Genomic DNA, 24,029 nt, shown 5'->3' on the forward strand with positions numbered 1-24,029 from the left:
ATGAGATATTTTTATTATATTTATGAGACAGTTTGCTCATAATTATGAGATATGTTTCTTATATTTATGAGATGGTTTTCTCATAATTATGAGATATTTTTATTATATTTATGAGACAGTTTGCTCATAATTATGAGATATTTTTCTTTTATTTATGAGATGTTTTTCTCATAATTATGAAATATATTTCTTATATTTATGAGACAGTTTGCTCATAATTATGAGATATCTTTATTATATTTATGAGATGGTTTTCTCATAATTATGAGATATATTTATTATATTTATGAGACAGTTTGCTCATAATTATGAGATATTTTTATTATATTTATGAGACAGTTTGCTCATAATTATGAGATATTTTTATTATATTTATGAGACAGTTTGCTCATAATTATGAAATATATTTCTTATATTTATGAGATGGTTTTCTCATAATTATGAGATATTTCTATTATATTTATGAGACAGTTTGCTCATAATTATGAGATATTTCTATTATATTTATGAGACAGTTTGCTCATAATTATGAGTTATTTTATTATATTTATGAGATGGTTTTCTCATAATTATGAGATATTTTTATTATATTTATGAGACAGTTTGCTCATAATTATGAGATATTTCTATTATATTTATGAGACAGTTTGCTCATAATTATGAGTTATTTTTATTAAATTTATGAGATGGTTTTCTCATAATTATGAGATATTTCTATTATATTTATGAGACAGTTTGCTCATAATTATGAGATATCTTTCTTATATTTATGAGATGGTTTTCTCATAATTATGAGATATTTTTATTATATTTATGAGACAGTTTGCTCATAATTATGAGATATTTTTCTTACAGTGAATATCTTTGTGTCATTTATCTCTGTACAGTGAATATCCTTGTTTCATCTATCTTTTTTACAGTGAATATCTTTGTTTAATCTGTACAAAGATATTCACTGTAAAAAAGATAGACAACACAGATATTCACTGTACAGAGAGATATGAAACAAAGATATTCACTGTACAAAGATAGATGACACAAAGATATTCATTGTTTCTTATATTTATGAGATGGTTTTCTCATAATTATGAGATATTTTTCTTTTATTTATGAGATGGTTTTCTCATAATTATGAAATATATTTCTTATATTTATGAGACAGTTTGCTCATAATTATGAGATATCTTTATTATATTTATGAGACAGTTTGCTCATAATTATGAGATATCTTTCTTATATTCATGAGATGGTTTTCTCATAATTATGAGATATTTTTCTTTTATTTATGAGATGGTTTTCTCATAATTATGAAATATTTTTCTTATATTTATGAGACAGTTTGCTCATAATTATGAGATATTTTTATTATATTTATGAGACAGTTTGCTCATAATTATGAGATATCTTTCTTATATTTATGAGATGGTTTTCTCATAATTATGAGATATTTCTACTATATTTATGAGACAGTTTGCTCATAATTATGAGATATTTTTATTATATTTATGAGATGGTTTTCTCATAATTATGAGATATTTTTCTTATATTTATGAGATGGTTTTCTCATAATTATGAGATATTTCTATTATATTTATGAGACGGTTTGCTCATAATTATGAGATATCTTTCTTATATTTATGAGATGGTTTTCTCATAATTATGAGATATTTTTATTATATTTATGAGACAGTTTGCTCATAATTATGAGATATTTTTCTTACAGTGAATATCTTTGTGTCATTTATCTCTGTACAGTGAATATCCTTGTTTCATCTATCTTTTTTACAGTGAATATCTTTGTTTAATCTGTACAAAGATATTCACTGCAAAAAAGATAGACAACACAGATATTCACTGTACAGAGAGATATGAAACAAAGATATTCACTGTACAAAGATAGATGACACAAAGATATTCATTGTTTCTTATATTTATGAGATGGTTTTCTCATAATTATGAGATATTTTTCTTTTATTTATGAGATGGTTTTCTCATAATTATGAAATATATTTCTTATATTTATGAGACAGTTTGCTCATAATTATGAGATATCTTTATTATATTTATGAGACAGTTTGCTCATAATTATGAGATATCTTTCTTATATTCATGAGATGGTTTTCTCATAATTATGAGATATTTTTCTTTTATTTATGAGATGGTTTTCTCATAATTATGAAATATTTTTCTTATATTTATGAGACAGTTTGCTCATAATTATGAGATATTTTTATTATATTTATGAGACAGTTTGCTCATAATTATGAGATATCTTTCTTATATTTATGAGATGGTTTTCTCATAATTATGAGATATTTTTATTATATTTATGAGACAGTTTGCTCATAATTATGAGATATTTTTATTATATTTATGAGACAGTTTGCTCATAATTATGAGATATCTTTCTTATATTTATGAGATGGTTTTCTCATAATTATGAGATATTTTTATTATATTTATGAGACAGTTTGCTCATAATTATGAGATATTTTTCTTACAGTGAATATCTTTGTGTCATTTATCTCTGTACAGTGAATATCCTTGTTTCATCTATCTTTTTTACAGTGAATATCTTTGTTTAATCTGTACAAAGATATTCACTGTAAAAAAGATAGACAACACAGATATTCACTGTACAGAGATATGAAACAAAGATATTCACTGTACAAAGATAGATGACACAAAGATATTCATTGTTTCTTATATTTATGAGATGGTTTTCTCATAATTATGAGATATTTTTCTTTTATTTATGAGACAGTTTGCTCATAATTATGAGATATTTTTCTTATATTTATGAGACAGTTTTCTCATAATTCTAAGATATTTTTCTTATATTTATGACAGTTTGCTCATAATTATTAGAGATATTTTTCTCATGAAAAAGATATGACAGATATGACACAAATATATTCACTGTACAAAGATAGATGACACAAATATATTCACAACGATAGATGACACAAAGATATTCACTGTTTCTTCTATTTATGAGATGTTTTTCTCTGTAGTTTTCTTATAATTATGAGATATTTTTCTTGTATTTATGAGAAAAATATCTCATAAATTTAAGAAAACTATCATGAATATAAGAAAACTATCTCATAAATATAAAAAATATCTCATAAATATAAGAAAACCGTCTCATAAAGAAAAAAAATCTGATTAAGAAAATATCTCAATGACCTATGATGTCATTCTAAATTGGCTCTTCAAAATAAAATTAGTATGAACATTGCCATTATTTCTAACTGATAATGCAAAGTATCATCAATGTACAGTATAAATACAGCATACCGTATAAGTGAACAATATTTTAAATTTACCCATAGTAACATGCAGCCAAACGGTATATCAGCCATTCATCCGGAGTCACTCATCTTCTGTATTTGACTAAAAGTAATTCCCCTCTGTGTGTTTACACTGGCCAGCAGGCCTTTAGCTTTACTGACGGTTGGGAGTCTGTAGCTTCTGCTTCACAGATAAGAGACAGCTTGGAGTTTTATCTGAAACAAGAACAGGGGATCATTACAAACTTTCAACGTGGACCTGCAAAATCTTTTTTTTAGTGGGTGAACATACAAAAGCAAGGCATGGAAGAAGGTATTATTACAGTTTTTATTTATTTATTTATAAGTCTTAAACATATTTACATGAGCAGTCATTAAGTAAAAATGATTTTTTTAAATCTTACCTCACAGATAATAAAAGGCATCTACATGACAGACAAAGAAACAATAGGGGGTAGATTACAATTGTCCTCGTCTTGCCTTGCACAGTCTTTTTCTAATGTCTTTGGCAAGAGTGGTTTTCTGTGCAGTAGGTAGCCTTGGTAATAATAGAAAATATTGCACACTTCTTTTTTTTTCTTTTTTTACAGAAAATAGGTTAAAACATTGCGGTTCACTTGGCTTAAGACAGTTTTCTATATACACGTCCATTGGCCTAAAATAGAGTGAATAATTCTTTCAAAATGGTGAGATAAAAGATAAACTCTGATGCTTCTGGACTGCGCAAGAAAAACAAATGCATCTGCTGTAACAATGGAAAAGAATAGAAAATGTTAAAAAATACTGCTGAAGAATGTATGTACGGTTACAGCAGCTGCATTTATCTCCATTAAAAACTTTCTTGAAGCGCTCTCTCTTACAAACATTGTACATAAATGGGAGCCCTACAGTTAAAAAAACAGATAGACTTGGGTCTAATGCAAATACTGAAGCGTTTGTTGCAACATCCCTCGGGTGGAGTTTAAGACAATTAAGAAAACATCATGTTGTCAGTCACAGTATTTGATACACACTTGCTGTGCTTAACCTCAACTTACATAGGATAAAACAAACTATACAAAATGATAAATGACCCAAAACTGGCAATAAGTCGATCGTATTGACTGGAGTCTCCATAGGAAACAAGAACAATGGGCTGATAACTGATAACAGAGAGTGAACGCCACGTTTTCCAGCTCATGAGTGATGAAAAATACCAACGGATGATGGCTTCAGGTAGTGTTTAGGTACGTAGAATGTGTCCTTATTTTTTCCTTATTAGTGGTGAAGAAGGCATGAGTCTGGTGTGAAACGTCTGTATCAGAGTATGGTGGTGGAGCCATGCGGGTTGGCACTGGTTGGTGTGCCGCTGATGGCGTTGAAGATGCCCATCGAGTCGGACAGAGTGCTCCTTGTGCCGTCTTCCACTGGGTTTATCTAGACAAAAAAATGTTACTTAGGAAGATTAGGAAAGGTATTTATTTGATCTCGTTTAAAAATGAAAAAGCACACATGCATGTTAAAAAGGACCTATTATGCTTTTCCCTTTCCTTTAGTGTCTTATATAGTTTTTTGTGCATATAAAAAGGTCTGTTACAAAGCCCAAAGTCCACGCCACAGTCCACAGAAACATCTGCTCCTGATCTGCCTGAAACGCCTCGTTTGAAGTTCCGCCTTTTCTCCCATAACGTGGTGATGTCACAAAGTAACACATTTGCATAATGACTAGCTTGGCACGCCCCTAAACAAGCATCTTTTTTAACATTAAAGCACATAAATATGTTGTAGTAGAAACACCAAATACAAGTATGCACCTGAAAATGAGCATAATAGGTTCACTTTAATTTAAGTTTAGGGACTGTAGGACAATTATCTGAGGGGGAGGGTTATGTATTTATTTATTTTTTGCTGAAGGCAGAGCAGTCTAAATTTTTGGGGGACTTTTTCTCACCCTAGATTTAAATTTTACGTCATTCTTCCCTTATGAAATTATTTGAAAAACCCTACCCATCCTAATAATTTGCATGCAGTCCTTTACTATCCCTCTATAGAGTACAACAATGACAAAAGCAGCATTACCATCCAATCTGCTCAGGCCAGCACAAAGAGAGCAGGAGATAGGAGACATGGTTAGTAAAAGAGCAGAAGATTGCAGCAGTGGACATCATCAGTAAGTCATTGAAGAAGAATAAACACGGGCACATAGAAGTAGCTAATACAAATGAAGTAAGGCAGACCAATAAACGTAAAAAGTAGAAATAAAATACAACATAAATACAAGAAAACAGTAAATATGGTACAGTAGTAAATATAAAAAATAATAATCAGCTGAATTTATTAAACAGGAACCTCGTTGGTGTTGGGATTTCATTTTGATTAGTCACTCAGGTGATCGTGGTCTACCGATTTTTGGGTTCCTACCTGTTCATGCATGATGTTGGACAGCTCCCTGGTCAGGTCCCTGTAGTTGGCCTTCATCTCATCATGATACTCCTGCTGGTCCTCCTTGATCAGCCTCTCGTTCACTCCCAGCGCCTGACCGCAGGCGTCCACGAACTGCCTGAGGAGAGACGCAACAGCATCTTAGTGCCAATTCAAACTTTTGTGAAGATACAAGCAGAGAATAGGAAGTGAAAAGCAACGTGGGGGGGCCATATTTCCATAGTCGTTAGACTGATGAGCCGGGCAGTCATTCATCCTTTATGCTCAAAACACAACAACAAACAGAAATGTATGTGTATATTTCATATTTCAATCATGTTTTCTACATTTCCATCTCATCCTTTTCTTCTACAATGGTTTAATGGCACCCAACTGGAGACTAACTAACGCCACTAACTGTTTATCTTGACGGAAGAGACGTTGTAGTTTTGTATATGGAAATGTTCCAGTCATTGATAAGTACCTGAACACCTCTTTGAGCTGTTTGACCTTGTTGTCGGGGTTCTTCTTGGCACTACTGTCGTCGAGGAAGGCTCTGGCATACGCGAGAGGACCGGCGTTGACCTGGAGAAAAAAAAAGGTCAAAGATCATGAATCACACTGAAGTGATACGATTTACAACAGCGTGACCTCGCCGTGCCGCACCTGGACGCTGATGCTGCCCTGCAGTTTGAGCTGAAGGCGGATCATGTCCACCTCGGAGGCCGAGCACAGCAGACGCAGCTCGGCCACCTTGGTGCTCATCTCGTCTATGGCCACCTCGATGGGGCTCATGTCGGTCTGGTGCTGGTACATGACCGCTATACGCTTCTTCACGTAGGGGAAACAGTGGGTGGCTGGATGGGAATGAAAAAAATAGGACGTAAATTATGCTTAAATTGGAGACATGTTGTGTCTCCGTGGTAACATTCATAATCAGGATATTAACCATGTTGCACCGTGTCACAACTCCCTATCAGTCAGCGTGATTATTAACAAGGCAAGATAACACCTGAACTTTGGGATTAAGTGGACAGTACAGTAATAAACCTCCCAGGGTGTTACCTGATTATCGTTAGCCGGGCCAGACACCTGACAACAATAACAGATGGCAACCAGGAAGATATGCTTCCTGACATTGCTACGGTGATAAGGCTGGCTGTAAACACTTGTTTTGTTTCTTCATTCCACATTTTATCCTGCCGCGATGACAAGTCGTTTTCATCGGCGTGTGACCTACTGGTGAGGACGGTCCGCCGTTTGCACTGCTCCTCCACCCCGCCCTGCTTCTTGCCCGACACCGTGAACGGCGTCTCGAACACGAAGCGCCGGATGTTGTGGCTCTTCTCGAAGTCGGTCTTCCTGTCCTCCAGCTCCTTGTCGTCTAGGTGGGGCGTGACGTGGGTCACCTGGATGTAGGCGTACTTGGAGTCTAGGTCTTTCGGGTTCACCTGTTGGTGCACAAAGACATTCTACTCAAACATAGATAGCTGTAAAAATACCAGGCTACCTAAAACAGGCTTTTAATTGATGAGGTTTTGTATGGACTTCAGGGTCTACCATTTACCGTCATAGTCATATAAACACACACAGGAATGGGATCCCACCTTGCCAGAGTCCTGAATGATCTTGACGTTCTCCTGACCAAACTTGTCGGAGTAGAGCTTCAGGAGCCTCTGGGAAATCTCAGACAGCGGCGTGAACTTTGGCTCCTTGTAGATGTATTCCTTTCCATCTTCATCCTCAAAGAAGCCCTGTGGAGGAGAGGAAGGAAGTCAAGTGTGTGCTCATGAACTCTGGGCCATTTTATCACCCATAGCTGGGATAAGTCAAAACTTGAAAAAGACGGTTATCACCTGCCAACTTGATCAATTTTTTGCCATTTTCAATGATTTTTTTTATGTGAAAACTAAATAAACTACTTTACAAGAGGAAGTCTTTTTCAAGATTTGACAACTTGTGACCTATAAAGATTAAAAAAACATTTCTGACTCAGTACATAGAGTACAGACAAAAAAAAATACTACCCAGAGAAATTTGTCATTTAAGAGACATATGGCACACCACATCTGAGTGAGGTACTATGTACGAAAGCTACTGAAAGGACTACGGAAGCCCTGAGAGGCAAGTGAGAAAAAAAAAAAATTTGGCGATACATTTTTAAGTCTGATCCAAAAGTAACATAAAAAAATTATCCTGGCACAACTTTTTTTTTCACCAGGTAAAACTCTTTTCCCCACGTGTTTTACAGATGAAAACAAAATTTAAGTAACTAAAAATTATCCTGGCAAAACAGGTGAAAAAAGTTCACAATTTAAACTTTAAACATAAAAAATGGATCACCAGAATTTTTTTTTTCACTGGCCTCTCAGGGCTTCCGTAAAGGACAACCAGTCAAACAAAGAAACACAAACATACAATAACTTTGGTGAATAAAAATCCAACACCGCATGCTAAGTAAAAAAAAAAACACCCAAAAATAAAGAAAAGAGAGAAAATATCAGACATGCAAACATCTGATCACCTCATAAACATTATTTTATTCAAGTATATGTAACAGCTACTCAGTCGTGTCTCTAAGGAAAAGTACACAGACGTGTGTGGGTGGAAACAGGCCAGTATAATCACTGAAGGGGGGAGTCCCAGAGGTTAAATGACTGATCAAGGGAAAGCTTATGCCGCAATATCTGCATTTAACTGATATTTGCCACTAATTTGATCAGCCCTCAAACGATATAATAATAATGCAATGACATGGAAGAGCACACCAGGCCAACACACCCAGTTAAACCTTTATACACTTACCGCAGCCTTGGAGGGGGCGGAGAAAAAAAGAGAAATCTCTATTAAAAAGATACAATTCAATAGATAACATCTTGCTTATATGAAGAGTTTGGACTGAGTTAGCATTTATGCTGAGAAAAAAACAGCTTTATTACTGTATTATATTGTTTTTTTCTTTTGGAAACTCGGCCCCTTACCTGTCCAAAGAAGGCCACTCTGAAGTATGTGCCCAGCAGTCTTTTGCCAGAATGCATCACCTCCATCACTTTGGTATAGGCACGGTGGAGGGTGTCATACAGGTGAGTCAGTTTCTGTTCCACAAAAGAACACGAGGAGAGAAAAGAATAACTTTTTTATAACTTTAATAAGTCAGTTATGCATTTTTTTTGTCCTTAAAAGCACTGAAAACATAATAAATAGAATAGCATTACGGATTTATAGCAGGGTTATTGTTAATACTTTTTAAATCTAAGATGTACAGCATGTTCTCTGGCAGCTTTATGTAATGATGACTCTACTCTGACCCCTGATCCATCACTGTGCAGTTTACCTCGAAGTCTCTGCGCTGCTCGTAGATGGGAATGATGAGCCTGTAGACGTCGGCGATGAGCTCATAACGCTCCGCCTTCCAGAGGCCATCGGCACACTCCTCCAACAGCTCCATCAGCACCTCCTGGACACGCACATGAATACATTTCGGCTCAGAATATTTAATTGCTGCAAAGCGGGACATTTGTGTTTGTCTAGGCGGCTACAGCGAGCTTAAACTGAGCATGGTGTTCCTGTAAAGACAGCAGACGTGGGTGGAAATGGATCTATCATCTCCTTTTTTTTTATAGGGGGATGAGTTTAGCTCGTAAAGAGGAAAGGTTAGAAGGTAAAAGCGTTTTTTCATTGCTTGCAGATCTGTTGACCGACTCATAAAAGCTCACACATTCTCTCGCCGTCGCTTTCAATTTTACTGGGTTATCAGAGATCTGGTCTCGGGCCTCTGTGTCAACAAGCCACTATCCTTGAGCAAGAATCCCCGAACACCTCTAGGAGCCCTTGTCAGATTTCCCAAGGCTGCTCAGTGATTTTCTACGTGATTATTAACACCAAGCCCTGTGTCAAAGTCTACAGCGCTGTCATAGTCTACTAACAGAGCAATAGATACTCTTAACAGAGATAAGAGCTCTTCTAGACAGTCATTATAAGACACGTGATGCCAATGAGGAACTTCCAAAACATCCTAAATGCCAGATCAACACTGTGAGACTGGCAGATATTCAAAGCATGATGGAAAATCTCCCAATATACCTCATTGAAGTGAACGTCCTGCATCCCCACGTCCTCCATCATGGCCGCTTCCTCGTCGATGTTCGGAGTGGTGACGCGGAAAGCCGAGCAGCCCTGCCTGAACATGCCTAGCACGCAGATACAGAACCAACATGAGTGACATTTTCATTTTATTCCCTCGACGTTAACAAAATTCTACGTCGTAAAACATCATTGTAAGTGGAAGAATTAAAGGGATAGTTTGGGTGTTTTGAAGTGGGGGTTGTGTCAGTGTATTATCTACAGTAGATAATGGTAAACTGCCACTTCCAATTTACACAATAAGGGCATTTATGATGCCTCATGTGCTGAGTTCTCTAAAGGAAAGGAGGTCTGAGGGGAGTTCAACCCACTCTGAAACACTCAGACATACGATAGGTGAAGAAACATGAGAGGGGATCTTATCTAGGGAGTGTTTTCAACACGGGAATGAACGGATGACCCTTGGACGAGTGCTCAGGTGGAAGATGAAGTGTGTGGCACACACGTACACATATATATATATAGAGTTAAATTAAGTAAATAAATAAATAAGGAAATATATTAGTTACTCTTCACCTGCAAATAAATCCTCAAACATATCTTTCTAATTGTTGCTGGTGTTTGTGATTTACTGCAGTATAGTCATAAAAAATGAGAAGGAATATGCATTAATTAATTAGTTTTGATATGTGTAAGATATAAATCATTTTATTACTGTGCTTAATCTTTCTTCAGTACACAACAAGTGAATCAAATCAATTTTATTGCGTGTTTAACGGTTATTCCAAGGTAATCTTCTTCTACTGTGTTAACCATTATATGGCCTCTGTTAATTGGGATTATAAAAATGCTGGAGTTTAAGCGGTTAGTTATCGTAAAAAGTATGCACGCTTTTACTGTATATCCTCGACTCACCTTTCCTCCACAGGTACTCGGCTACCAAGGCCGCAACGTGCACGAAACACATGGCTGCCTGCAGGTGGAGTCACAGGTTAGCACAAAAAGTGAAATGTGCCTTTAAAAACTGAAATTAAAAATGTAGAAATAAAAAAAAAAATTAAAAAAAATACCTCTGACAGATCTCCGTTCTTGTTGTGGATGCGAGCCATGCTGTCCAGCCAGGTCTTGCGGAGCTCGGGTGTGCTGGTGTAGGACTTGGCCAAGCTGTACTGGAGGTCCACCAGCATCTCCGGGTCGTTCTCGTGCTCCTTCATCTGCTCCGTGGCCATCAGAACCGTCCTGATGCGCTTCGTCAGGTCCTTCACGTCTGAAGGAAATGCTGTGTGCTACAATAGTACAATAAATACAGTAGTTCTGTATTAATGATTTGGCTTTTAATAGCAAACAATAATAATATTCATAGTCTCGTGATTAAAGCCTTTTCATTTTAATTCATTTATGTCTGGTTTGTTGTTCTTTTGTGTACGGAAGCCCGGAGAGGCAAGTGAGAAAAAAAAATTCTGGTGATTCATTTTCTACGTCTGATCTAAATTGTTTTCTTAAAAAAAAGGTTTTGCCAGGATAATCTTTCTAAGGTCCTTAAAAAGAATTAATCTGTGAAAAAGTGGAGAAAAAAAGAATTGCCAGGATAATTAATAAAAAGAAAAAAAAAATCATTTGTGAAAAAAGGTGAAAAAAAACATTTTGGATAGGGATTTGTATTTCAGGATCATTTTTGTGTTTTTGTTTTTGTAATACTCATTTAGGCCACAATGAGTATTACAAAAAAAAATCACCTGCCAAAACCTTTTTTTTCACCTGTTTTCACAGGAGAGAAAACAATTTAGATCAGACTTAGAAAATGGATCACCGGATTTATTTTTTCTCACTGGCCTCTCAGGGCTTCCGTACTTGTGTGTTGAGTTGATGCAATAAAAAATGTCCAGGATTACTACTCTAAACAAGGTATGTTAATGGCTTGATCAAGTGTGTCTCATCACCACCCCTCACCTTGATGCTCTTGTCACTGTTGGCACAGTTGTTAATGATGGAGAGAGATTGCTGGAAACGGGTACCCCCGATGCCGATGACATCAGCAATCAGCTGACTGACAGCGATTACCACCTGGGCGAATAGAAAGTAGGAACAAACAATCAATACTACACTAATACATGATCTACAAGAACATGGTTTTCATACTTGAGACACATACCTGCAGGTGCGTTCGTACAAAAGACTTGCGTCCGGTGTAGTCGAAGTTGCTTTTCATGAGGAAGTAGAGGAGATGGGCGGCGTCGCTGCGGATGGAGCTCAGCTTGGAGTTACAGCACTTGAGGATTTCGTAGCATAGAGAGGCACACATGTCGGCCCGGCCGTCGAAGAAGGTACAGGGGAACTGGAGGACACGTGGGGAGAGAGACGGGATGTAACGTATGACAAATGGAGATCTAACTGTAAAGGAATCTCTGTCTGTGTGTTCTTCGCATATCTGGAGAACCGCTCATCCGATCGACTTCACACTTGGCGGGTGTATTGTTGGGGACCCAAGGGAGTGCAGTGTCAAATTTGGTGCAATTTGGACACTTTCAATAATAATAAAGTTTGAATAAACAAGCACACAGAGCTGTGGGGGGAAACCAGAGCCCCCGGAGAAAACCCTGCCTTAAAAGTGTGATTTAATGGGGTGTTTAAACAGAGAAAGGGAGACACCTTGTAGATGAAGGTCCTGAGTGAGGTGAAGACCTGCTTGAGAGCAGCCTCGGACTGAGGGATCTGCAGGAAGCACAGATGGACCTGGAACACTTTCTTCATCAGGGGGTTGTGACCATGATCTGAATTAAGCTGAATCTGAGGACACAGCAGAGCGTAAGAACCAACCAACCAACCGCAAATGTGATTAAGATGCAAAATGTCACGGCAGTTTGTATTGACCTTAAATCCCATGATGAAGATGCTGAGTGTGTCCAGCACCGTCAGACAGACCTCTGTGGACACATTGGCCTCCAGCAGGCACTGGCTGCTCACGTCTGCTTCCGTGTGAGAGTACACTGCAGAGAAAAGCACAAACTCATGGTCACCGTTAGTGATATCGCTTTATTAGAGCAATAAATCAATAGCAGCACATCATCTGCTTGATTAGGCTGTTAATCAATACCAATGACTCAATGCATATTTGCCAAGTACTTATATTCCTGCTTGTGTATGGAAGGAGATAAGCTGTCGTTGTTATTGCAACTCTGACTGGCTGCCAGTAGAGGTCAGTAAAGGACAGATTAAATGATGCCCCGTGATATGAAGTTATCAGATTTATGGTAAAAGTCCTACTCTATATAAATCAAGGCAGGATAGGAAGGCTTACTGTTGTTGAAGGTATGAGCGTTCTCCAGAGTTCCCAGCTGCTGAAGGCGGGCGTGCAAGATCCCCGCCCTGTTACGAGACACAGGCAGAGTCAGAGACTTCCTGTCTGGCGCTACAGGCCCCGCCCCCTCCTGGCTCCTGTTGGCAGAAGAGAAATAACCATTACCGGTAAGTTTGGATGTCAATTAAACTACAGCTTCAAGACAGCGAAGCTAATACATGGATAAAGATGGTCTGAAACTTATACAATTCAAGGTCTTACACAGATTTAATTTTTCAAAATCTCGACGATCTGAAATCCATAAAAACATTGTAGACCAAGGTGACAGATATTACGCTTCCTCTTGTAGCCTGAGTCGTGTGTTTTTCTTTTGTCCCAGACTACATAAATTCTGGAGTGATTATTTTATGATCTTGATAAAAGTTCTGGGAAAGATTTGCCACATTTTTTTTGTATTCCCAATAAAAAGATGAATAAAAAAGAGGCACAAAAGGATCAGATGAAATGACGAAACACAGCAATAGAAAGAAACACAGCAGATAAATGAATGGAAAATGGTTTAAAAACTGAAACAAATGGCAGCATTTAATTAAGCAAATGAAAGAAAAAGACAGCAGAAGTCTTACCCATGCAGGAGGGGCCCGGGGCCGCGACATTAACCACAAAACAACTTGCCAGCATTGTTAAAGAAGAGAAAACAAACCAAGAGGCAAGGGGTTAAAAGATTCATTAAGGCCCGGTGTTTGCAAGTCGGAGCCATATTATTGCATAGATGATGAACATAATTAGTGTCAGTTCAAGAATCAGCTCATAAATTCAGTGTAAAAATGGCATCATTTATGTCTTTGAACACTCTACCTGACGATGAATCTCTTCCCCATGTATCTAAACTGATGAAGGCAGACTCTGCAGGACAAACACAAGTCAGTCAGAGAGCAATACTAAAATCAAAACCTTGCATTCACAAGGTTGTATAGTTCTGTACTTACTCTATCAATGTAAAGAAGTCCATCAGTTCTAAGGGAGCTGCTTTGTTCCAGTATGAAAAAAGGGCCTCTAAGGTGATGAAATGGTAAGAAAAGATTACTACCATCGTATGAACCTGTGTCAAAATCCAGACCAACGACTGAGACAGGCTCTCCTACCTTCTGACATGCTCTTGAGGATATGCAGAAAGCACATCAGCAGGTTTTTGATCTCGTCACGGTCCAGTTTGTCGCAGCGCAGCACGGTGCTGCCCAGAGCCGACGCACACTGGTTCTGATGTGCAAATGAAAGAGGAAAAAAAGGGTTTTAGTTATCGGGCGCAGAGTTGCAGAGAAATCGAAACTTGAAAGAGATAAAGAACATCACTCAAACAAGCCAAAACTTCAGAAATGAGAAATGTCAAGTGTTTTCCTGGGAGGGGAAAACACATCTGCTGCAGCAGCTCTGTGCTTCCAGATAGCAACATCAATAGCAGGTTTGAGGAAACACATTTACAGTTACACTACAGCATCTGAGAGATAATTGAAAAAGGGCTACGAGTCAGCGTTCAGCTCAACAACCGCATCTGTAAAAGCACACACACTCCACTCAGAAGAGAAGACTAGTGGGAGGATTTTGGACGTATTGTACAGATACAGTTTGTTTTTGTAGTTTCTGCATCTCTTTGTAGTCATTTTGCTTCTCGATTTGGTCGTTTTGCATCTCTTTGCAGTTGTTTTGTGTCTGTTTATGGTTGTTTTGTATCTCTTTTTAGTTGTTTTTTGTCTTTTTATGGTTGTTTTGCATCTCTTTTTGGTTGTTTTGTGTCTCTTTATGGTTGTTTTGCATCTCTTTGTAGTTGTTTTGTGTCTCTTTATTGTTGTTTTGCATCTCTTCATGGTTGGTGTGCATCTCTTTGTAGTTGTTTTGTGTGTTTTTATGCTTGTTTTGCATCTCTTTTTGGTTGTTTTGTGTCTCTTTATGGTTGTTTTGCATCTCTTTGTAGTCGTTTTGCGTCTCTTTTTGGTCGTTTTGCATCTCTTTGTAGTCGTTTTGTGTCTCTTTTCATAATTTTTTGTCTCTTTTTGGTCGATTTGCATGTCATTGTAGTCGTTTTGTATCTCTTTGTATTCATTTTGCATCTCTTTTTGGTCATTTGGTTTCTCTTTTTGGTAATTTTACGTCTCTCTTTGGTCATTTTACTTCTCTTTTTGGTCGATTTGCATCTCGTTGTAGTTGTTTTGTATCTCTTTGTATTCACTTTGCATCTCGTGTTGATAGTTTTGCATCTCTTTGTAGTCATTGTACGTCTCTTTTTGCTCTTTGTAGTCTCTAAACTGGAATTCACTGATGCAAAAAGTACCAAGATCTGGTTTCTGAATCATAACAAATCAGAAATGTGCTGTACAATTGTGACCAAAAGTCTCCAGGGGAGAGCTCACAAAGGTCAAACAGAATACTTGTATAGGTATGTTTTCCTCATCCACCCTCTGGCCTGCAGCTTGTTTGTCATTATCACTGTCACTGTCCTGCAGCAGGTCAGGCAGGGGCACAGAGAGGAGGGAGAAGTCCATGGTGACCCGCTTGGTCGCACGGTTCAGAGGTGGGACTCTGTCCTCGGGATGCAGGGGGAGAGGGGGCACGTTGACCGAGTGCCTCCTGGTAAATCTCTCCTTTGGGTGGGAAGTTACAGAGCAAGGAGAAGGGGTGTGGGAGCTCTAAAGGAGGAGGGGGTGGGAGGAGAGCGTGGATGTCCCAGAGTAAAGATAGAGCAAATTTATGGAAGTGCCGAGCAAACTATCAACCTTAACCCTTATGTGTTTTGTTGACATTGACTTTACTTTCATTACACAAAGCAAATTATTCAAGTATCTACCTTCTCCAGGGAGTTGGTCTTGTCACTGCTCTTGTCCAGCAGGCTGTTTCCAGAGTCGGTGGAGACCAGAGAGCCTCTGGAGTCTGCATGGTGAACTGAGCTGACGTTGGGAGTGGAGCTGTGAGGGGAGGCTGCAGGGATAGAGCACAAAATATACCCAGGATTAAATCTACAGTGTACTAGTTAACATACAGAAGAGCATTTATATATGCTACCAAGTTAACGATCGCAAAAGCAACATGAAAAATGAGGCAAGACAAAGTAAAGGGATGTTAGCTTTATGATGCACTTTGAAAATGATGATTAAGTCTCAGCTTTAAAATGTCACCAGAAAGTAATAACCCAGGTAGAGTCATGGACGGATTATGAGACAATAGGCCCCTGGAAACAGACATATAATGGGAACCTACCCCTCCTACATTAGAACAAGAGCCACGGATGCAAAGAGACATGTTTTTGCTCGTTTTGCATCTCTTTGTAGTTGTTTTGTGTCTTGTCGTGGTAGTTTTGTGTCTCTTTTCGGTAGTTTTGCAACACTTTAAGGTCATTTTGCATTTCTTTGTAGTCGTTTTGCATCTCTTTGTAGTCATTTTGTGTCTCTTTTGGGTCATTTTGCATCTCTCTGTAGTCGCTTTGTGTACCTTTGTTGTCGTTTTGCATCTCTTGGTGGTCATTTTGTATCTTTTTTTAGTCGTTTTGCATCTCTTTGTGGTTGTTTTGTGTCTCGATTCGATTGTTTGGTGTTTCGTTTTGGTATTTTTGCATCTTTTTTTTGTAGTTTGCGTCTCTAGGGAAGATTTGCGTCTCTTTTTGGTATTTTTGCATGTCTTTGTGACTTCCCAACAATAAATGTAGCAGTAACTTCAAACAGAGGCTCTGTCCCAGAGGCCCAACAGGTTAGGGGGCTTGTCCCCAGTAGGCCCATTCTGTAATCCGTCCATGGGTACAGCAGACCTTTGCAAGAACATTTTGCTCATAGTGAAGCTTTACAAGAGAATTCCAGCTGCGTGAGCTCTACTTACAGTAAACGCTCATCAATGGTAAGATACTAGAGTGAGGATTTACCTGTTCCAGAGATGACTCCAAACACATCTTTGTGGAGAGCATTTTCTATGCAGCTCCCAGGTTTCTGAGGGGTCACCATGGAGTTGGGGACCAGAGAGTCCTCCCTTGCATTCTGGGAAAGAAAGATACAAAATGAGCTGGTTCAGCTCTGCAACAGAAACATTCATATTTCCTTGAAATATTCAAAAGAGTGACATGTTATGCAGATATGTTGCTGGGAACAGATACAAGCTGCTATTCACTTTCCCACCACTAGGTGTCAGGCTTACATTGTGGTTGCTGAGAGGGGCGGCCTCCTTAATGTCAAGTCTGTAGACATTCTCCTGGAGCAAACCAAACAGAGGGAGGTAGAGGGTGGCGAGTCTGGCCTGCTGGCTCTGGAATGACACAGTAGGTGCTCATGAGTCAAAAAGTGTGACCCTAAACCCAAATTAAAAATCATCTCTGGGAGTTTAATGTACAGCAAAAGGTCTTCGAGAGCTGTAGAACTCACTTTCGCAGCATAGCGGTCGTCAAACGTGTGTTTGATCATCAGCCCCTTGAGCACCTGGATGGCGATCTGACGGATCTCTCGGAACTCCTGAAGGGCGCCGCCCACCTCCCTCATCAGCAGACCCACCAGGAAGTGGTTTCGACAGAAGTCGTCAGTCAGAGAGTAGTCCAGCTGAAGATCTGACGTACGCATCAATCAACAGAACGTTCAAATTAAAGATACAGCGAGAACAGGAGGCAGAGAACAAGCAGAATATAAGTCATTTACCTTGGAACCTTTGAATTCTGCCTTTTCCAAAGGGCATGGGCAGATTGAGAGGGACAAAGTGCTCGTGGCTGCAAACGACCCGCAGGAACTCAAACTTGAATTCATACAAAGTCTAAAAGGAACACAAGAGAAAATACATTTTAGGGGAGCTTTAAGTGAGCTTTAACTTCATGTTTAATGACTTGAATGAAACCATTAAATATGGTAGCAGAAGAGTGTTTTAACCTTGGGGTCTCCAGGCATAAAACAGTTCATGTAGTTGTTGATCTGCTTGAACACGAAGCCTCTGTCCATGAAGGTGAAGCAGCGCTGGGTGAAAAGGTGAGGGGAAACATTATAAATCGAGCTGAATTTTCTTTGAATTAAACCGAATCATTGTTCTAAATCATGCTAAACTTGGCAATCTGCTGTGAGGATGTACATATCTCTACCGACCCTAAACTCATCTACATATCAAAGGGCAGTACAGCATCGCAGGACCTGGGAGGAGTGCCAACCTTGATGAAAACTGCCAGGCTGTGGTTGGCATTGCGAGCCGCATCCAGGTTGTCCTTGTATTTCTGGGTGATGTGCGGCATCAGCATGTTCACCAGAGTCTCCACCGCATGGTAGAAGGTTGCTGAGAAACGTTGGTTCCTGGAGAGCTGGACGAGGAAGGGACAAGAAAAAAGAGGGGGAGAGGTTTAGGGCTCGGAGGGAAAGGGGTTCAAGAAAAGACGAGAGGACTAAAACAAGACCTACCTTGACCTTCCCGCTCTCTATGAGATAATGAGCCATTGATTTCACCAGAGCTTCGAAGAAGTACCAGGAGTACTGCAACACAAACACAGAGTCACTGCGGGGAAAACTACCACCGGAAAGATAATTTACAAAAGTAACGTAACGTAACGTAACGTTAGTTAATAATAATAATAGTTATTACCTTCAGCAGCTTGTTGCTAGTCAAGAAGTCTGTGGATGGCTTGAGAATGGCTGTCATGGCTTTAGCCAGCTCCTCATGAACTGTTTTTACATTGGTGGAGGAATAAGGCTCTGGCTTAAACACAAACTGAGAGAAAAGAAAAAATCAGATTGTATCAAATTTACTTTCTACAGAAACACACAAATATCAGCAAAAATAAAATATAGTGCATAAATACAGTGAGAAGAGACTGCACCTTGATATAAGATCTCAAGTAATGCTCAAGCCCTTCTTCGTGGCACTGCGCTACAACATGAACCATCACCCTGCAGAGAAACAGATAATGACATAGAAATATAAAAGAATAAGAAAGGAGGAAGAGAGGCTCGCCAGAAGGAACGAGCCAAAGATGGGGATTTCATTTATTCATTCTGAGGCACTAACACCTCATTTACACACTGCCTACAGAGCTTCAAAGACTAGACGCACACAACGGAGATATATATAAGACACATGCATGGAGTGTGCGAACCATAGGTGAGTGTCTAATGAGAGAAAGGATTCGGGCTATTAAAGAGAAACAGGGAGATGAATCAGATGAAAGTGCTGTTATTATCATTTTCTATGGATGAAGTTTGTTAAAAGAGACCAAAAATATTGCTTTCTGCTGCTGGAAACCAGTTAAGTGTGTTTGTGTGTCTTGCCTGGTCACGTTGACAGCCACATCCTCGAGTGTGGCTCTGGTTAGCACGCAAAACAGCTGGTTGAGGATGGTGGGCAGAAAGTTAACCATTACATGACCTTCCATCGCATGGAGACTCTAGGAGAGAAGGGAGGGAAGTATGAAAAGAATGTAGAGAAGACTCTGGCTTGTCATGTTCCCTTAAATGCTAGATTACAAGATTGCATTTGATGAGGCGTGAACAAAAGGGTGTGTTCCTTATGGAGGACCCAACCTGCCAAAATCAAAAATAAATGAATAAATAAATAAATGACGCTAAATGAAGCCATTAACTAAATGTGACATAAATTAATATTTCTGTTTTAATTTGCTTTATTTATTTATCTTTGTATTAATTACCTTTATAATGTATTTATTTTTATTAATTTTTAAATTTATTTATTAATTTTTGCATTTATTCTTTATATATATATTTTTGCATTTAGTTTTTATTTATTCATTTATTTTGGCAGGTTCCATCCTAAATTGTTCCGGTTTATTTATTTATTTTTAATAATTGTTAAATTTATTTATTTATTTTTGCATATATTTCTATTTATTTATGCATTTATTTATTTATTAATATTTTTGCATTTACTTTATATTTATTCATCTATTTTTTATTTTGGCAGGCTCCATCCTCCATAGTTCCTGTGTTTTTCTTGGCGCATTTCAAACAAAAGGCCAGAATACCTTCAGGTATTTCACCAGCTCCCCCTCTGAAGCTTGTTCTGACATCTCCATGATTCGACAGTGGTGGAAGAAGTTATGCAAGTGCTGATCCTAAAAGAAACATATTATTGGAATACATATTTTATTTGCATTTTAAAATACATTATCCAAGGACAATGAGCAGGTGATAATAATGGATAAAACACGCATATACCTGAGTGTAAACTGTTGAAACGAGATGAGTTGAGACTTTGAACAGGGGTTTTCCTCCGTCGACCCATTTGATCTCCGAGCCAGAGTGCTGCAATGACAAGTGGGCAACAATTACTGCACTGGGTACTGAATAAATACGGCAATGTGTTGATTTATGCTCAGGCATAATTGAGAAATGAGTGACAGTAAAAATAAGAAGACAAGCTGTTTTGCCATATGGCTGCAGTGTGCAAGATAGACAGAATAAGACTTTTGTAAACTAGAGTTCTTTTCAACATATGTCCGACCAAATTACTGAGTTTATAGGCTCAATGTTAGCTCATTTTGAGAAAAGAGATTCTTACACAGGCAGTTTAATTTGAAATTAGCACTAAGCACAATGAGCCACTCTTGTCTACATATTAATTAAATGCACAATAAACCCATTAGCCTTGGTTCAAAGAAACAACACTGTTAGCTTTAATGGATTAGATTTTAATGCTGATCAGATTCCATGTGGAAGCCTGTTAAACCTCAGAAAGGTCCCAATCCAATCATAGCTAATAAGATCTTTATCCTTTAACCACAAACTGCATCAGAGTCCTACATGGTAATGTGAGGAATCCCATCTTTGAAAGCAATTTGGGAAATTGTTTGAGGGCATTACAGGAAAATACTTTGACCTACAAAACAACTTGTGTCTAAAGCAGAATCTCTGGTTCTGAGAAGTGAAGCTGATGCCGAAGTGCCTTAGACTTGCATTTTATCTAATAGCCAGCAGGGGACTCGAGGCTTCAAAACTGTAGTCCAGAAACCAATGGGTCACGTCACGGTGACTACATCCACTTTTTATACTGTATACAGTCTATGATCTAAAGCTCTTACATCCTTTACTCAAACAGAATATTGCAGCCATCAATGACTTGCCATAAATAACAAGAAGACCGGCAACATAACAATGAGATGTTGATAAGAATCTTTTTGTTTACCTTGTTGACACAATCCTGGGCGCCGAGGTACCCGGCGGGGAGATTGGCGGCCACCGGAAGCAGCTGTTCATTCATGATGACTCTGCCATCCCTTAGCAGAGGCAGCCATGCTGAACCCACTGTGTGTAAAGCACATGTTTGTGAAGTAGTGGTAATACTGGGGTGACTGCAGCATAGACATCACAATTTGAAATATCTCCACCTACTGGGGAGTCTAAGTAAAGTGTCAAACTGCTTTTGCCCATATTATGCGCGCCTGATTTTTACATGAATTCACTGTATTGTTTTTGTTAAAATACCCGCTGGTGCTTTCACTAAGCGGGGGGAGACGTGACAGAAAGCTGCAGCCTACCTGGAGACTCCACCAGGTCTTTCTTCTTGCTGTTGCTGTCGCAGCTCACATGATAGAAGGTGAAGAGAAGGTGATGCTTCTCATGCAGCTGAGTAGGCAGCTCTATCTTTATCTGAAGGCGAGAAAAACACAGATTCCTGCGGTTGATTTCCTAATACAGAGGGAGCTTTGTTCAGGGAAATGCTGGTAAAAAATGCCCGAGGCGCATCTCCAGTGAGGATTCAATGTTGAATTGAAAAGTGCTCAAACAATACGAGAAGAGGTGAGAGGTACCGCCTTACTTCAAAACACACACTGCAACACCTAGATAACTTTTTGACTTTGTCATATCAGACTCTCTCCATTGATGGTTTTAGCCATTAATAAGCATATTACACAATGCATTATATTAATAAACCTGATTATGAGTAACACAGTAGCACAGACATACCTCATCATAGAACTCAGGGTTCTGCTGATGGTGCAGGACGGTTGCATACGCCTGCTTAGTGAACAGAGGACCTCCTGGATGTCCGTAGATGCACTGCAATAGATTCAGAAACCAGGAGATAATCAAACATGACAGAGAGAGACTAGCTAGTCAAGACTAACAAGTCCAAAACCATGGCTAATAGATCCAAAAGAATGACTAACAGATCCAAAACCATGACTAACAAGTCAAAAGTCAAGTCCCAAGTCAAGACCAACGTGTCTAAAGTCAAGTCTCAAGTCAAGACAGAGTCTAAAGTCAAGTCCAAAGTCAAGACAGAGTCTAAGTCCCAAGTCAAGACCAACAAGTCTAAAGTCAAACAAAAGCCAAGACCAACAATTCAATGTCAAGTCCCTAAACTAAGACCAAAATGTACTAAGTTGAGTCCCAAATAACAAGTCCTAAGTCAAGACCAATGAGTCCAAAGTCACGTTCCAAGTCAAGACCAACAAGTCCAAAGTCATGACCAACAAGTCCAAAGTCAAGTCCCTAAACCAAGACCAAAAGGTCCCAAGTTGAGTCCCACATAAAGACAAACAAGTACCAAGTCAAGACCAACAAGTCAGTTGCATGTCTTTGTTGTCGAAACAAAAGTCATCAGCCTGAAGTCTGACTTGAGTCCACGTCATGATTCGAGTTCACACATCTGCTGGTTTGACTTTTGCCATTTTAGACTCTGCGGGGGCCGTATGCAAAGAGCTGAAATGATAACAGTATTTCCTGATGTGTAAACGCACCTTCACCGGCTGGGCTTCATCCTCATCAGAATCCTTGAATTCAATGCAAACTGCAATATTCCTGGCCTGGAGAGGGGAGACAAAAAACACAGGCAGATTATAAAAGCAAGAACCAGTTCCAAGACATCGCTGTTGGCCTGGAACCAATTTTTGCCAGACTCGCTGTGTCCATTATTGTCTATAAAGAGAAGGAAAATATTTCAGGCAAAGGATTGCCAGCTCTCATTTAAAATAAAAGAGAGCAGAGAGACAGATGGTGGAGAGAGAGAAGGCAGGTTGGTTTGCTATATGGAGCTGACCTAGTGAAAATACCAACCCTGCATTAATGTATTAATCAGAAGCTGCTGCTGCTGCTCTGCGTAAGGATAATTCTATCCAGCTCTGCTGCTTGGCTGAGCGAGCCCGAGGCGGTTGCCAGTTGTCTCGTAGGCTAAACGGGAACACAATACGATGATGATAAGAGAATGCCGGCCAAGCAAAAGCATCGCTTTCCAAAAAAGGGATAAGTCATATGTTTTGGAGGGATTTGATGTTACATGTAAAGGGCGAAATACGGATTATGCAGATCATGTAACCAGCAACAGAAAAGCTCAAAACTTGTATTGCTATGCATCCGTACTGCTCTTACCTTAGCAAAGGATTTCTGCCCGTCATATTTGAGGTGTTTCGGGTACACATAGAGGTGGTTTTTATAGATGGTGAATGGTTGGGAACACTTAGCGATGCAGGGTACGAACTCCTCAACCTCCAGAAGAGCGCTGCCGGGCCCGTTGCCTTCAAAGTTCCTCACGGGGATGTAGGAGGAAGTGACGCAATCTGTAGGCAGGAAATGAGGTTAAAGGTTAAAGTCTGATGATTATAAATAGACGATTTGAAGTGATTTTGTAAATATTTGGAGGGTTTACTGGTTACATCCGGGGCCACGCTGTCAATCGTTACATCTAAGTTCCCTAAGAGCACGGGGAGTTTGGCCATTTTCTCTGGTCTGTTGGGAAAACAGACATAAAAACAGCAATGACAACAATGTATCAAACCCAGTTATGGTGTATTTGAGAGAAAGGGGGTAAAGCATACTTTCTGAAGTCAGTAAGCAGTTTGAACATGTCCTCGTCTGACAGCTTGCTGCTGTCCTGTCTGTAAAGAGCCGAGAAGCGAGAGCTTTTGTCCAAAGTTCCTGATGCGTCTTTGAACACAGGCCTGCAGAGACGAAGGAAGAAAAAAAAAGCACATCGTTGAATCTACTGGAGAAGGAGCA

The 24,029-nt window shown here is 38.9% G+C and overlaps 1 protein-coding gene across 9 annotated transcripts in view; it reads right to left on the bottom strand.

Annotated features, from left to right (window-relative positions):
* Positions 1-3,602: 3,602 nt before the first annotated feature.
* dock9b (dedicator of cytokinesis 9b) overlaps positions 3,603-24,029 on the bottom strand; it is a 56,301-nt gene continuing 35,874 nt past the window's right edge. For 4 of the 9 annotated variants that reach the window (XM_037762538.1, XM_037762539.1, XM_037762537.1 and 1 more), the window contains 40 exons: positions 23,849-23,971; positions 23,680-23,759; positions 23,403-23,590; positions 22,775-22,840; positions 21,999-22,091; positions 21,569-21,680; positions 21,217-21,335; positions 20,250-20,336; positions 20,057-20,146; positions 19,347-19,462; positions 18,899-18,968; positions 18,664-18,789; positions 18,483-18,554; positions 18,239-18,385; positions 17,967-18,050; positions 17,742-17,853; positions 17,475-17,653; positions 17,251-17,358; positions 16,982-17,093; positions 15,917-16,047; positions 14,220-14,334; positions 14,064-14,130; positions 13,933-13,980; positions 13,075-13,211; positions 12,648-12,763; positions 12,426-12,563; positions 11,929-12,111; positions 11,727-11,840; positions 10,847-11,062; positions 10,692-10,749; positions 9,777-9,883; positions 9,028-9,150; positions 8,675-8,788; positions 8,499-8,504; positions 7,301-7,447; positions 6,934-7,144; positions 6,360-6,550; positions 6,178-6,278; positions 5,694-5,832; positions 3,603-4,709 (listed from right to left, as the gene is read on the bottom strand). In XM_037762538.1, the coding sequence (XP_037618466.1) occupies positions 4,593-4,709; positions 5,694-5,832; positions 6,178-6,278; positions 6,360-6,550; positions 6,934-7,144; positions 7,301-7,447; positions 8,499-8,504; positions 8,675-8,788; positions 9,028-9,150; positions 9,777-9,883; positions 10,692-10,749; positions 10,847-11,062; positions 11,727-11,840; positions 11,929-12,111; positions 12,426-12,563; positions 12,648-12,763; positions 13,075-13,211; positions 13,933-13,980; positions 14,064-14,130; positions 14,220-14,334; positions 15,917-16,047; positions 16,982-17,093; positions 17,251-17,358; positions 17,475-17,653; positions 17,742-17,853; positions 17,967-18,050; positions 18,239-18,385; positions 18,483-18,554; positions 18,664-18,789; positions 18,899-18,968; positions 19,347-19,462; positions 20,057-20,146; positions 20,250-20,336; positions 21,217-21,335; positions 21,569-21,680; positions 21,999-22,091; positions 22,775-22,840; positions 23,403-23,590; positions 23,680-23,759; positions 23,849-23,971 (4,663 nt within the window). In that variant the 3' untranslated portion in view covers positions 3,603-4,592. Of the gene's footprint in view, positions 4,710-5,351; positions 5,360-5,693; positions 5,833-6,177; positions 6,279-6,359; positions 6,551-6,933; positions 7,145-7,300; positions 7,448-8,498; positions 8,505-8,674; positions 8,789-9,027; positions 9,151-9,776; positions 9,884-10,691; positions 10,750-10,846; positions 11,063-11,726; positions 11,841-11,928; positions 12,112-12,425; positions 12,564-12,647; positions 12,764-13,074; positions 13,212-13,932; positions 13,981-14,063; positions 14,131-14,219; positions 14,335-15,916; positions 16,048-16,981; positions 17,094-17,250; positions 17,359-17,474; positions 17,654-17,741; positions 17,854-17,966; positions 18,051-18,238; positions 18,386-18,482; positions 18,555-18,663; positions 18,790-18,898; positions 18,969-19,346; positions 19,463-20,056; positions 20,147-20,249; positions 20,337-21,216; positions 21,336-21,568; positions 21,681-21,998; positions 22,092-22,774; positions 22,841-23,402; positions 23,591-23,679; positions 23,760-23,848; positions 23,972-24,029 lie in introns of those variants that run through there. The other 5 variants (XM_037762540.1, XM_037762535.1, XM_037762536.1 and 2 more) reach the window with 4 other exon arrangements.

The sequence above is a fragment of the Sebastes umbrosus genome, chromosome 24 (assembly GCF_015220745.1).
Source record: "Sebastes umbrosus isolate fSebUmb1 chromosome 24, fSebUmb1.pri, whole genome shotgun sequence".
NCBI lineage: Eukaryota > Metazoa > Chordata > Actinopteri > Perciformes > Sebastidae > Sebastes > Sebastes umbrosus.